At 35.3% G+C, this 14938-nt stretch overlaps 1 protein-coding gene across 2 annotated transcripts in view; it reads right to left on the reverse strand.

The window, feature by feature from the left end:
• LOC123503361 overlaps window positions 1-11434 on the reverse strand; it is a gene marked incomplete at its 3' end in the record, with an annotated part of 32055 nt that extends 20621 nt beyond the window's left edge. The window contains 4 exon segments of one of the 2 annotated variants that reach the window (XM_045253041.1): window positions 5511-5617; window positions 6036-6141; window positions 6736-6807; window positions 11187-11434. In XM_045253041.1, the coding sequence (XP_045108976.1) occupies window positions 5511-5617; window positions 6036-6141; window positions 6736-6807; window positions 11187-11330 (429 nt within the window). 2 annotated transcript variants of the gene reach the window in all.
• Between the last annotated feature and the right edge of the window lie 3504 nt (window positions 11435-14938).

Below are 14938 nucleotides of genomic sequence, written 5' to 3' on the forward strand. Positions count from 1 at the left end.
TATATATATATATATATATATATATATATATATATATATATATATATATATATATATATATATATATATATATATATATATATATATATATATATATATATATATATATATATATATATATATATATATATATATATATATATATATATATATATATATATATATATATATATATATATATATATATATATATATATATATATATATATATATATATATATATATATATATATATATATATATATATATATATATATATATATATATATATATATATATATATATATATATATATATATATATATATATATATATATATATATATATATATATATATATATATATATATATATATATATATATATATATATATATATATATATATATATATATATATATATATATATATATATATATATATATATATATATATATATATATATATATATATATATATATATATATATATATATAATATATCATTTAATGAAGCCTGTATCAGAGAGAATCTTTTGCCAATATACACACCAACAATAGTGCAAACACAATAAATTTTGCATACAATCATTTCAAGTGAAGGTAATTACTGATGAGCAGCAATATGCCCTCCGATAGATTTCCGCTGAAGGCAAGCACACACATATTTCATTAGCATACACTGATTGTTTCAAGAAATGCAGATAAGAACTTCCATCAATCTATGGAATCATACCAAAGAGAAATACAAGATATATCTAAGTTTCAACTGTTACTTGCAGGTGTATTGAAGGAGAGAGAGAGAGAGAGAGAGAGAGAGAGAGAGAGAGAGAGAGAGAGAGAGAGAGAGAGAGAGAGAGAGAGTCTATGGGGCACAATATTTTTTTTTCTTATTTTCACCATACATAGTTATCACTAATATTGCATAATCACATATTCAATGTGGCTCAGTGTTGAAATTATTACAATCTTTGGCCCCAAACTTCAAGAGCCAAGATTAAATCTTTATCAGGCATCATCTAAATTTAATTCTCTCAGATTATAGCCCTTATTCACCAGAGATGGGTTTAGTTCTAAAAAGATCATGAAGCCAACAATCCCTGCTCTTGTGTGTATGAATGTGTTCTTTCTGCAAAAGATCAGAAAGGCTAGGTCACCAAGAAAAAGGCAAATTTTAGCCTTTAATAAGAATAAAATATATGAAAATAATGAAAGCTACAAGAAGTCATCAAGCCTACATGTATTAGTCCCTATAAGAGGTGATCATAACAAAATCAAGTGTTGAATCATTAGCCAGAGTATCAGAGGAGTTTGAAAATTGCATGGGGGTCCATCAAGGATCTGCTCTAAGCCCACTATTGTTTGTAACAGTAATGGAGGAAGCAACAAAGGAAGCAAGAGGTGAGGGACCTTGAGAGTTACCGTGTGCAGATGATTTGTTACTGACAGCAGAAATAGCAGAGGAGGTTGCAGACAAGTTCAGCAGATGGAAAACAGGGATGAGACAAAGAAGAATGAAAATTATAATGGAAAAGACAAAGCTCATGGTCACTGGAAAAGAAGCAAATAGTAGGGTAAAGTCTGGGAAATAGCCAAGCTGTTGCTGTGGTATGGGGATCAGAGTGAACTTTATGCAGTGTGTGGAGTGTATCATCAGAGATACTCATGTCTAGTTTTGGAGAGCTGGTTTGGGGAGAGCTGGAAGAGGTGGAACATTTTTGCTATCTGAAAAATGTGATTGATTATGAGGCAAGAGTGGAAAGAGGAGGAAGGATGAAAGTAGCAGCAGGACAAGGAAAGTGGAAAGAAATAGCAAATCTGTTGACAAATCATGGTATACCTCTGAGAAGTAGAACAGGGGTGTATGAGGCCTGCATAAGATCAATTTTGCTGTATGGTTCTGAAAGAGTCCCTAATTGAAAGACTGTTGGGGTGCTTAGAGCATGTGATCATAGAATGTTGTGATTTATGGCTGGTGTGAAATGACAAGATCAGATGGCAAGTAAGGCATGAGCTGTAGTATCAAGGAGTTGGAAGTGAAACTCAGATAGGGAAAACATTGCTGGTTTGGGCATGTAAGGAGATGAGAAGACAGTAAAGCAAAAGTAATGGAAAATATGGAGGTTGGTGGAAGGAAGCCAGCTGGAAGACCTTAGACATGGAGGAAGTGCATTCATCAAAGCTATCCCATGCAATATGATAATGCAATGCAGAAAATATAATTTGATTATCCATAGAGACCATAGGCTAAACTGATGGAAATCTTCAGACATTCCTCCTCCCCTTGGCAGGACAGTTCGTTAATGCATTCATTAAGGTATTGCCACTCTCGCATATCTTATTATCTCCATAATACTTTCAATCGCCTCATCAATTTCCCTTACCTTGAACTGATTTTCAGAAGTATTAATATATAATGAACAATAATATCAAAGTACTAATCCTCCAGAAAAATTGAAGAAATCAATAACACACATTAAACAATCACATCTATATCACATAAATCACATAAATCACAATGAGGTGCAGATCATATGTTAAAAAATGCAATGTTTCGATGTTTTAACAAATTTTATAGAGAAGAAATTATGACAAGGCTAATTATAATCAATAAGGTTACCGAAAATGTCTGAAAATAAAACAATATTGTTAGGTGCCAAGAACACCCATCGGTTGCCCTACCAAATGGAGAGAAATAAGGAGAGCTTCTAGCTCAGCTTAGCCAATGGTGACTATAATACTTTTGATAGTTATCTTCTAAGATCACATACAATGTACAGCATATGATATATAAAACATAATAAGGCTCCTAATTTCCAAGATAGCCCACAATACTTTCACCACGTACTCAAATTCTTGAAATAAGAATATTTTCTTCAACCCATGCATTTAAAACAAACTAACATTCATATATATGAAGCACAACTACAAAGTACTTCCAGATTCTAGGCTTAGGAATAATGGGGGGCAGTGGTGGCTCCTTTTATATCAACCTATGGATGCAGAGGTGTGACACAAATAAGCCCATATGTGCTAAATACTTAATCAATGAAGAGAAAACATCAGTGAGTGCAAAGTAAGATAGAGCCACACATATCAAGATATCCAGAATGCATTTATTTCATCTTTCTGAAAGGCAACTTTAGACAAAAGTTTCTGGTATTTAAGTTCTTATTTAAAAAATAGGCATAGTTTGTTTCTAAGCAATGTTTGGCTTTGAACTAAGATCCATCCCTCTAGCTATCTCAGCTGATAACCAATAAGCATTTGTCAGCACTGCCATGCAAACTCTCCAAACTTCACAGAACTTAAGAGTATACCCATAACCATCTCACAATGTCTATAGCCAGTACACTCTGTTTTAAAGATATTCTAAAACCATTATTTAATTTATCTCATCACAAAAATCAAGTTTTGTATGCTATACAAAAATCTAAAAAAAATACATAAAATAAATAAGTAAGAAAAATAAAAATAAAACAAAATAACAATAATAAAGTTTCCTATGCAGATATAACAAACAGAATTCTAGCCTTGCAGAAGAATCACATCCCACTGATTGTTCAATCTGCCAGTCTAGCCATTTTGAATTACAGACTTTGCCACAGAATTGCCAGACTTGTTATGTGTCAACTATCACTTGCTAGCTATGTTAATACTCTTCTACAATCCTATTAGTTATATGGGCCACCTCTCCTGACACTAAGGGCTTTTTCTCCAATCATTGTTGGCCAACTATTTATTCCACACTACAGCAAAGCTCATCTCATTTGCTATCTATTTCTCTGCCTCCCTGTTATTATTCAAGTTATGTTTGACAATGACATGAATAATAGTTAGTAGAAAATAAACAAACACTGGGAAGCTGCAAGAAGTATAAGGTTTTCAGTCCCTGTATAAAATATAACTACCTATCACTTTAATTAATGAATTTGTCTAATCTTTTAGAATTCTCCAATGAATCAACAAAAACATAATTAATGGATCTGTTTTATTCACCAATCAATCTGAGTAATTTCCTTTCTATCTCTCTTTAAATTGCAGCTTCATCAAGTTTGAGCTCATTATTTTTTGTCCTATCCTATTATCCTACTTAAAATTTTTTTTTTCTCTCTCTCTAAAAGCTTCAATCTCCTGTAAAAAAAAAATACCTCTGATCCCTTGAAACTTAAAACAAAAATAGCACTGAAATTGACAGTAAACAGTATGCATAGTGGCAATGTCTGATTAATATGATTGAGTTTTATTATTTATCATTAATCTACTGCAGTGAATCTATTTTGTACCAAATGTTTAGGCATGGTGCTATAGGTGATTTTCCTGCCCACCAGTGTCATGTCACTCACAAAAATCATCTTTCTGCCTGATATATTAACTGTTTATTGCTTCAACATAAATCTGAATATATCCATTACTTCAAAAATAAGAAAAATATTATGAATGGTTTATTTGTGAGATTAATAGCATTGATCTGGGTATATATACCACAACACCTGACAACGACACTACAGGTCAAGTGAAGGTTGGCATCCAAAATAATTTCGTCTGGTCACTGCAAAACAAAAAATTTCTCATCCCACATCTGCCACAGCCTTTATGAAAATCAAAGCAACAAAACAATTAATTTATGACAATAAAATGTACATTTATTATAAAGTAAGGACAATTGAAAACCTTTACTTCAAAGCAAGGGTATTCTCGGGTCATCCATAGCACAGTGCAGGTAGATTTGGCAGGGCAGCATAAAGTTAAACTCCAAATTGGCCACACCTAAACACTCAGCACAAAATACTTACTATAGTTTAGGCATTCTCTATATCAATTGCTTGGTTCTTTTTCAGGTTAATGTAAACCCTATAATACACTATAATGCAAGCATAACTTAACCCTCCAAACATATGTACATCATATACATAAGCAAAACTTTTGTCCTATTGCCATCTATTTCAAAAACATCTTTTCAGGTCATTCAAAGATATCATCACATACTTGTGCCTTGATATGCATTTAAACAGTTTCATTATTAATTAGAATTTTCTGTACTCTGGTGCATATTTACACATCTGGGCCTATTTTTTTTTTTTTTTCACCTCAAGTCATGTAAGGAAGTACATCCAGGAGTTAAAAGAAAATTGAGGGAGCCTTCAAAAAGGTTATCTTGCTTCATGAATACTTACTTGTTCCCCGCCACAATCAGGGTGGATGATTTGTGATGGGGTTGTTAAAGTTGTAGATGCTGGATTGCTGAAACCTTCAAGGGCCTTTGGGGCAGCAGTGTACCCTGGGTTGGGAGGTTTGGTTGTAGCAGAAAAAGCTGCAACCTTAGATGTGATGAATTTCTTTGTGTCGGGATACACAGCAGTTGCTGAAGACTTGGTAATGGTAGAGATTGTACTAGCAACTGAAGTAGTGATATTGCAGCTGCTGATGGGAACTACACTGGCCTTGGTGGACGCAACTACACCCAAACCAATGTTTTCACGATTCACTTCAAGATTAATGTTTCCTTTACTACTAACCTTGGCCTCAGTCACCTGTGTGGGCTGTGGTTCTGGTGGTAGTGGAGTTGATGGCTGATGAGTATCAGTGGTTGAACCACCGACAACCTCAGAGGTCCCAGGAACTGTAGTAGTTGCAGTTTCTGGAAAAATCAATTAAATTTGTCATAACAAGAAAGTTTACAATCATGCTAAAACAATTTTTTAAATGCATATCTAGTAGAAAAAAAAATAAAATAAAAAATAAAATAAAAGATTACATAGCAACAAGCAAGAAATAATAATCTGGCAGCCATTATTGTACACCAAGAAGTTGAGGCAAAACCACACCACCAAATTACCTACCAGTGTCAATTAAAATAATTTGGTTACCATACACAAAGTTGTAGTATTTGCAATGAGAATGATGCTACGAGAAAAAAATGAACAAAACATTAAGAAATTATTGAATACACATAGAGAAAGCAATGAAAAGCCAAATGCCTAATGGACTGAAATAGAGCACCACAAGCTGGTCTGGTCAATAAAAAGGAATAGTACAAAGTGTTGTGTGTGCCTCACCTCTATACTGTCTTCTAACTTCTATCTGCTGCCGATAAAGAGCCTTCTGGGACTGGAAGTATTCTCGTATGTAATCGTTGTTATCTAAGTTGGGCTCATTTTGTAGCTGAAAATAAATTAAATCAATCAATCAATAATCATCCTTTCCAGTATGGCATAAACCTGGAATTATAATTCTAGTAATCATCATTTATTGACATCCATTAGGAAATATAAAGAAAACTTGGTAATAGACTTATCATGTATGTACTTTGGGAAGATTAGTGCTTAACATACATATATGAAATTGAAGAATGATTAAGAGTTTTTAAAAGGAGCTGAACTAATTCGCATCAGGTAAAGTACATTTAAAAAAATTCTTTAAAGGCTACATACATGTCTGCACATGTCAAGTTTTATTCACACAGCAGCAGTTCAACAAGCTGAATCATCTTTAGCAGTGTTCTTCCACAAGCCTGGACCTTCAAGTCCTTCAGCACCACCACTTATTAAAGTTTCCTTGATTATATTGAAACAAAAAATACCTACTACACCCAGATTTCTATTTAATTTCACACCAAATCAATGCTACTAATAATATAAGTTTATTTCAAAGCCTTCATAGTTTAATCTGATAAACACCACATGAACACATAATTAGGGTTTAGAAAATAATGTGAATTCTTGGTCTGCTACCAATGTAATAAATCTACCCACTTACCCATCTATTAGGGACATCCTCTTCATTGACTGAGGCTGTTGCCTTTGATTTTGTGTTCTCAAACTGTACACTCTGTTAAAAGATAATAAATTGTTACAAACTGTTAGCCACATAACATACTTACACTATGAATGTAGCCTATAAAAATGTATTTTGAAAATCAATGGCACTGGAAATTACAAGCATATTTCATTATTTGTAATTATTAAAAATATATACAACTACAGACCAGTCAGCATTTTCAAGATAACAAAAATGTTTTCATATATTCTTTATTGAAGAATACTAGTTTTGTTTGCTACACTATACTCTTGAGAGAGAGAGAGAGAGAGAGAGAGAGAGAGAGAGAGAGAGAGAGAGAGAGAGAGAGAGAGAGAGAGAGAGAGAGAGAGAAAATGAATCTGCACTATTCAGCACTCCATTAGAATCATACATGCAGTAATTAGTCTACCCACAATTTTCACAAACCATGGCCACAGAATGCAAATATGGCATCTGTCTGTTTCTGCCAGATCTACTTCTGAATTAACTTCTTTATTAGTTATAGGGAGGCGGTGGCATAGTGGATAAGGTGGTGAGCGTGGGATCGGGCAGACGTCCACGCGTAGGTTCGAATCCCACCATGTACAGCCTTAAAACACTTTGCCATTTGTCAAGTGGTTTCAAGTTACCTACACATCACCATGATACCCAGGTTCTAGGTGGTTACACTCAAGATGAGCTTGGGCAGTGATATGGGTACCACTATAAATAAAATTGCCTGCGCCACTAATGGGCGGAAGCTGAACAGCGCTTCCCATACACTCTTCAAGTGTGCCTACAGGCGCTATAGGCCTTACTGAAAAAAATAAATAAATAAATAAAAATCTGCTTAGCATGGTCAATGATGAAAAAGACAAGAGCACCTATAATCTAACTAATTTGAAACCAATTTTATGAACTAGAATCTACATACTTAGATGATGCAAGACATAAAAGAATATTCACATACTGTAAACAGTGAACCTGTAGCTAGCACAATTTACACCAACCATTCAACATTTTTTCTCATCTCTTCACCACACAGTGTAACATGACATATCATGGCAAGCTAGAATGCAACTATGAGCATTGTAAAGGTCAATAAATCTTGGAAAACGAAAAACATATTAGAGTTTTGACAGGGATGTCATTCACTGCACAGCCATCACTGAATCTGCAATAGTGATGACAAAATTGCTGGCTTCACAAAATTAAAAATTTTAATGACTTTAGAATGAGATGTACATTGTTGTAAGAAAAAAATAATAATTTGGAGCTTACTAATAACACATCATAATGAACTGATTAATGAATATTTATTTTTGCCATTCACTTTTAAAAGTTCAAAATGCTACTTTCCCTTTTCTTGTTTATAATAATCAAGAACAAGCACCATAATCTTGCCACATGACAAAATCGATGTTGATAACAAAATCAAACCCCCTAATCTGAATCTGCCTAAGCTATACACCAGACACTGAGAAGGCCTGGAAAAGCTTAGGAGGGATCTGTGTTAGATAGGTAGACGGAATAGGAGTGAGAGAAGGGTCTTGTGCAAGGAGTCCATGGGAGAAGAGGAGTCAAGATCATAAGAGCAATTGGCATGAAAATAGCAACATAAAGGATGCAACATTGTGGCAATGAGGAGGGTGAAGACAGTCAATTAGTGGAGAGAAGTTGATAAGACATAAAGCTTTTGATTCTAGCCTGCCAAAAAGAGCTGTATGAGTGGAACTCCCCATGTGTTAAGCATACTCCATACATGGATGGATAAGGCACCTATACAGAGATAATATAAATAATGCAACACCATGCAAAGTTGAATTCACTAGAGGTGTTTCCTTTTAAGTAAACACTCACTTCTGAAGCTGTAATGACCAGGTAATGGAAAGTACTAAGGCCACAATACTTAATTCAATGTGCCATATCAACCATAATGCACATAATATAAAATTCATGTACATTTGAAAGGAAACTGTACAACTTTTTCTGCCATAGCACGTCACTCAATCTTTCACATTCACATATAATGAATATCCATCTATTCAGGTCACCTATATAACAATATCTTGACTTGCATATATGCTTTCTAACATGCTTTCTGGGTTTGGATTACAATAAGTCTTCTTAAAAAGCCTCTTTCTTTCTTCTTGGTTGCCTTGCACTTGTAATAAATTAGAAAACATTTTGAGAGAGAGAGAGAGAGAGAGAGAGAGAGAGAGAGAGAGAGAGAGAGAGAGAGAGAGAGAGAGAGAGAGAGAGAGAGAATGACAATTAAGAAACTCAGTCCCTGACATCTAGCTGAGAACTGAGAGGCCCCTTACAATTAGGTCTAGTCAAGCACTGTGTCAGTTGGCCCAAGTTGAGAGAGGAGTTTCCCCATAAGTCACAATGACATGAAAAAAAAAGTGCACCACTGGAAAGTGGTCTTTCTAAGACACATTTTTTATACTTTCCTTTGCAAATCATTGATTTAGTACTAAAGTTGATACATAAGTTTTGCATAGAACACAAAAATCTGTGTTAAGTTAGGTCAGGTTTTAACTTCAGTTTGGTCTAGTTAGAATGCACTATATATATATATATATATATATATATATATATATATATATATATATATATATATATATATATATATACACACACACACAGGAAATATAGTTTCCTGCAAAGATGTGTTGAGACTTGGAACAGTTTGAGTGAGTAAGTGGTGTCAACAAAGAGTGTGCATAGCTTTAAAGAAAAATTGGATAAGTGTAGATATGGAGACGGGGCCACATGAGCGTAAAGCCCAGGCCCTGTAAAACTACAACTAGGTAAATACACACACATATATATATATATATATATATATATATATATATATATATATATATATATAGAGAGAGAGAGAGAGAGAGAGAGAGAGAGAGAGAGAGAGAGAGAGAGAGAGAGAGAGAGAGAGAGAGAGAGAGAGAGAGAGAGAGAGAGAGAGAGAGAGAGAGAGAGAGAGAGAGAGAGAGAGAGAGAGAGAGAGAGAGAGAGAGAGAGAGAGAGAGAGAGAGAGAGAGAGAGAGAGAGAGAGATACACAAATCTCTGCATTGGAGAAAAAAAAAAAATATATATATATATATATATACATATATAGATAAATAATTAAAGAAATATATAAACTTATTCTTAAGTCCAATAACTTTTTCCTGGTTAAGAGTGCTCATTCTGAGGTGCCTTTCTAGATATTTACCAAATTTACAGAAAAAAAAATCTTTCCAATGCTAATTTGGCATGTATACAAACTATAAGGCATATGTGTTTGCATGTGCATCAGACTATGATGCACCAACATGTGGCATTTAAAATCTCTTATAGGGATTTTTTTTTTTTCAAATTATACAAAACATGCAAAAGACCACCTCCACTTGCTGAGTAAGAAAAATAAAAAATAAAAAATAAATAAAAAAAAAATCCCTCTTCCAAACATGTTAAAAAATCATCCCCCTCAGTTGCCCTCTTAAGGTTTGGTTGGCTGGTTCAAATCTTGGTATATTCCTGATATTTGCCATTTCAGTACCTATCTGGAAAAGGTTATACAAGGTAACTTTCTCTTCCAAGCAAAATCTGACACTGGGAGTGGGTGAAGTTATACATAATTCTACATTTCACAAGCTTTGCAAGATCCATATCTACAGGTTCACACAGCATGTTAAGTTTCATCAATTTTGACTGGTTTTTCTACATACAACAAACATCTTTATGCATTTAACAGCTCCAATTTTTCATCTTTAAGAAACATCCGATCTAAATAAATTCACTAGGATTTGAGACTTATAACGAACACTTTATAAGAAGCAAAAACTATATAATAAATAAATATATAAAATAAACGAGACAACCACTATTCCTTAACTAACTTGCTAACATATGAGTTACAATAATAAAGTGACGCTACCAATTAAGAATGAATAAATCTGAACGCTAAATCGAGACTACAATTACCCCCTGGTAGAATAGTTTCCACTTCACTATTTAACGCTTACACGCAGAGTACGCAAACTCAAACTGTCACAACAAATATTGCTATTCATCAAATACCAACAAAATTAACGTTTTCATTAATCTGCATGGTATCCTACTCAACACACAATACGTAACACAAATCAACTATTGGCCAAGTTGAGAAGTACCCACGGACCAAAATACAGTAGAGATGGCAGCAGGGTCATCACAGCGACTACTCTAATTTGCTCAACTATTATGCCAGTTACTACATCTCTAGATTGACCTCCATACCACAAGATAACCCAAACACCACTGTCAGATTACTCAAGCTCACGGCTTCACACAGGACGTTGACGGAAGAGGAAATGTGTGTGGCAAAGAGCAGGGCAGCGAGTGGAGGGGTGAACGCAGCGCCAGCAGCGGCACAACACACACTAAAACCTAGACTCACACTACGCAAACGTTCCTGCAGCTCCTTCTTGCTGCCGGATTTGGTCAGCCCCCGACGCTCCAACTCCGCCTTCAGCTCCACCACCTTTAGGTCCTTGATCAGCCGCACGCCGTCAATGGTGAGGCTCCTGGCTCGGTCGCCCATTTTGCTGCGTAAATTCCACCAGCGCCCGTTCCCCGACACTCACTCATTCTTACTCCATTTGCACTACTGAGAGAGCAAGCAGACGATAAACATGGCACGGGATTGGTCCTCCAGCCTTCCCGCCGGTCGACTGGCCAATCGTTGCAAGCCTCTCAGGTGGCACTGTGCTACGTCAGCCAATGGCGGAGAGCGTATCATCCCGCATGATAAGGAGGGACAAAACAACTACGTAGTGCGCAGTTGCTATATTTAGCGCATTATTATTACTAAACTAAAAGATTTTTTTTGTTACGAACCACACTGATTATACAAATTAAATCAATAATCAAGAGCCAAGCACGGAGCTAACATTGTGGAAACATCTTCCACAGACCAGCCGGTGGGCGGAGCAGCTGTGGTGGTGGGCTGTCGTGAAGTAGCTGCGGTCACGGAGTGTTGCCAGATTGACTTTCTCAAATTCTAAATACTGTACTAGTTGTTGAACAATATTTGCGCACCTCATTTTTACTAACGTGCATATAGGCGACACAAGGGATCTCTCTACTGTAATAAATCAATAAGGCTTTTCGAAACATAACCTACGAGAAAAAAACATATTACAGCATTTAACATCACCCGATGTACTGAAAAAAGGTTAGGTAATCGCTGAGATTAGGGACTTAACATTCATGACACTATTCGAACAGCAACATTAAAATTACTGGTAATAGATTACTATTATTATTACCATAACCATTAATATTTCTGTTCTTGCTGCAACAAAAAACGATGGAGAGAGAGAGAGAGAGAGAGAGAGAGAGAGAGAGAGAGAGAGAGAGAGAGAGAGAGTTATGCACTCGATATTGTCATAATATGCTTTAAAGAAAGAAACAGAACATACCATGAATGCTAGATTAACAAAACAACTCTAATACTACCAACAGATAACAAAACTACTACTTTACTATACTTTTGTATCACCATTATTATTCTAAATATATACAACCTCCACTGACAAAATTACATAATTATAATGTCTAAAAAATGTTTCAAAGATAAGTATCAACTATACTGAAGATGCACTGGGCACATGATTCCACTTACCATCTCAGCACTAAAATTGAGTGAGGTAAGAGATAAGCTTAGCTTGAGACTTATCACTAGAAAGTGTTTGCATGAGCATTGTAATTGCCCACTTCTCTACTAATGAATTAATACAAAAGCATTCCAATGAATTCATGGATAAATACATAACCAGAGGCTAACCAAAGAGGCTATCAACTTTGACCAATATTGGCTACCTATCATCTCTGCCATTACCATACCTCTTCCTTAACATATCTACAAGAACTACAGCATTTCATATAAATACTAAACATTTCTTTATATGTATGTTCAGAAAATCAACCCAATAGCAAAGAAGTTTTCTTTTAAAATAACTAAATCTATCAATTTAGTACCAAAGGAAAGAATTCTTACAGCTGACCTCTGGATAAAGAATCAATAGCTATATGATATCAGAATAAAAATTAATATGATATATACGTACATATAACTATTCAATATCAACAATGTTTCACACGAGAGTAAAAAAAAGTTAACACCTAAAATCAATTTAATCTTTCACAACCTGTTATCCCCCTTTTCTTGCCTGTTTTAATTTCCATTCACATGAGCTTGGTAGGTAGTGAGTGTGGGATCAGGCAGACATCCATGCATAGGTTCGAATCCCACCACATACTGCCTTAAAACTATGCCATTTATCGAGTGGTTTAAAATTATCTACATGAGTACCTATATGGGTACCACTATAAATAAAATTGTCTGTGCCACTAATGGGTGGAAGCTGAACAGTGCTTCCTATACATACTCTTCATGTATACCTACAGGTACTATAAGCCATAGTGTAGATTATTATTTTTTTATTTATATTTTTTTTCACGATACAGTTTTGCCCATCTGATGTTTTCAATAAGGTTATGTATGCATTCATCATGTTCCCTTTTCTACTTATAGATTACTTTATAGGTATTACTACTATTACTAGTACTACTAACAACAACAACAACAATATAATAATAATAATAATAATAATAATAATAATAATAATGTAACATTTCACTTCATGCTGAGTGACTGTAGTTACCAACTCATCCATGCTTGTTGGAACACATTACTGACAAATAGCTCAGTCAGTCACTTTTTGAGAAGCAAAGCCAAGCTCAATTATGTAAATCTCTCTCTCTCTCTCTCTCATGTGTACATACACAGCTACCTGGATGGTATAGTAGACAGCATAACATCCTTGGTGTGACTCAGTGGTGATTGAGAATGGTAACCAAATAGGTTTGAATCTCCACCAAGATCTGAGTTTCCTTTATAGTATACACACACACACACACACACACACACACACACACACACACACACATGGAGATGGAGTAGAACTGGAGAAAGTCAAAAAGGAAAAGGACTTAGGAGTGACGATGGAAGAAAACAATCAACCAGTAAGCCATATTGATAGAATTTTTAGAGAAACATATAATTTGCTGAGGAATATTGGAGTAGCATTTCACTACATGGACAAAGAAATGATGAAGAAATTAATAAATACTATAATAAGACCCAGATTGGAATATGCAGGAGTAGTGTGGACCCCTCATAAAAAGAAACACATAAGGAAATTGGAGAGGCTACAAAAAATGGCTACAAGAATGGTCCCAGAACTTGAAGGGATGACATATGAGGAGAGACTAAAGGCTATGGATCTACCAACCTTGGAACAAAGAAGGGAGAGAGGAGAACTGATACAAGTCTATAAATTGATCAACGGAATGGACCAAGTGGATAATGAGAAACTGATCCTGAGAGAAGAATATGACACCAAGCACAAGATCGCATAGTAAAGAGCTGAGAAAGGGAAGATGTCTGAGAGATATTAAAAATATAGTTTCCGCAGAGATGTATTGAGACGTGGAACAGTTTAGAGGAAGAAGTAGTGTCTGCAACGAGTGTGCACACTTTTAAAGTAAGATTGGATAAGTGTAGATATGGAGACGGGGCCACACGAGCATAAAGCCCAGGCCCTGTAAAACTACAACTAGGTAAATAGAACTAGGTAGGTAAATACACACACACACACACACACACACACACACACACACACACACACACACACACACACACACACACACACACACGGTAGCTCAGTGGTTAGAGCGCTGGCTTCACAAGCCAGAGGACCGGGGTTCGATTTCCCGGCCGGGTGGAGATATTTGGGTGTGTCTCTTTTCACGTGTAACCCCTGTTCACCTAGCAGTGAGTAGGTACGGGATGTAAATCGAGGAGTTGTGACCTTGTTGTCCCGGTGTGTGGTGTGTGCCTGGTCTCAGGCCTATTTGAAGATCGGAAATAATGAGCTCTGAGCTCGTTCCGTAGGGTAACGTCTGGCTGTCTCGTCAGAGATTGCAGCAGATCACACACACACACACACACACACACACACACACACACACACACACACACACACACACAATGATATAAGAGGTAAGTGCCCATTGGGAGAGTGACCATATAATATTAGAAATGGATATAGAAGAAGGAAAGAAAGATAGAGATGAATCATACAA

Source organism: Portunus trituberculatus, chromosome 14, assembly GCF_017591435.1.
Source record: "Portunus trituberculatus isolate SZX2019 chromosome 14, ASM1759143v1, whole genome shotgun sequence".
Taxonomy (NCBI): domain Eukaryota; kingdom Metazoa; phylum Arthropoda; class Malacostraca; order Decapoda; family Portunidae; genus Portunus; species Portunus trituberculatus.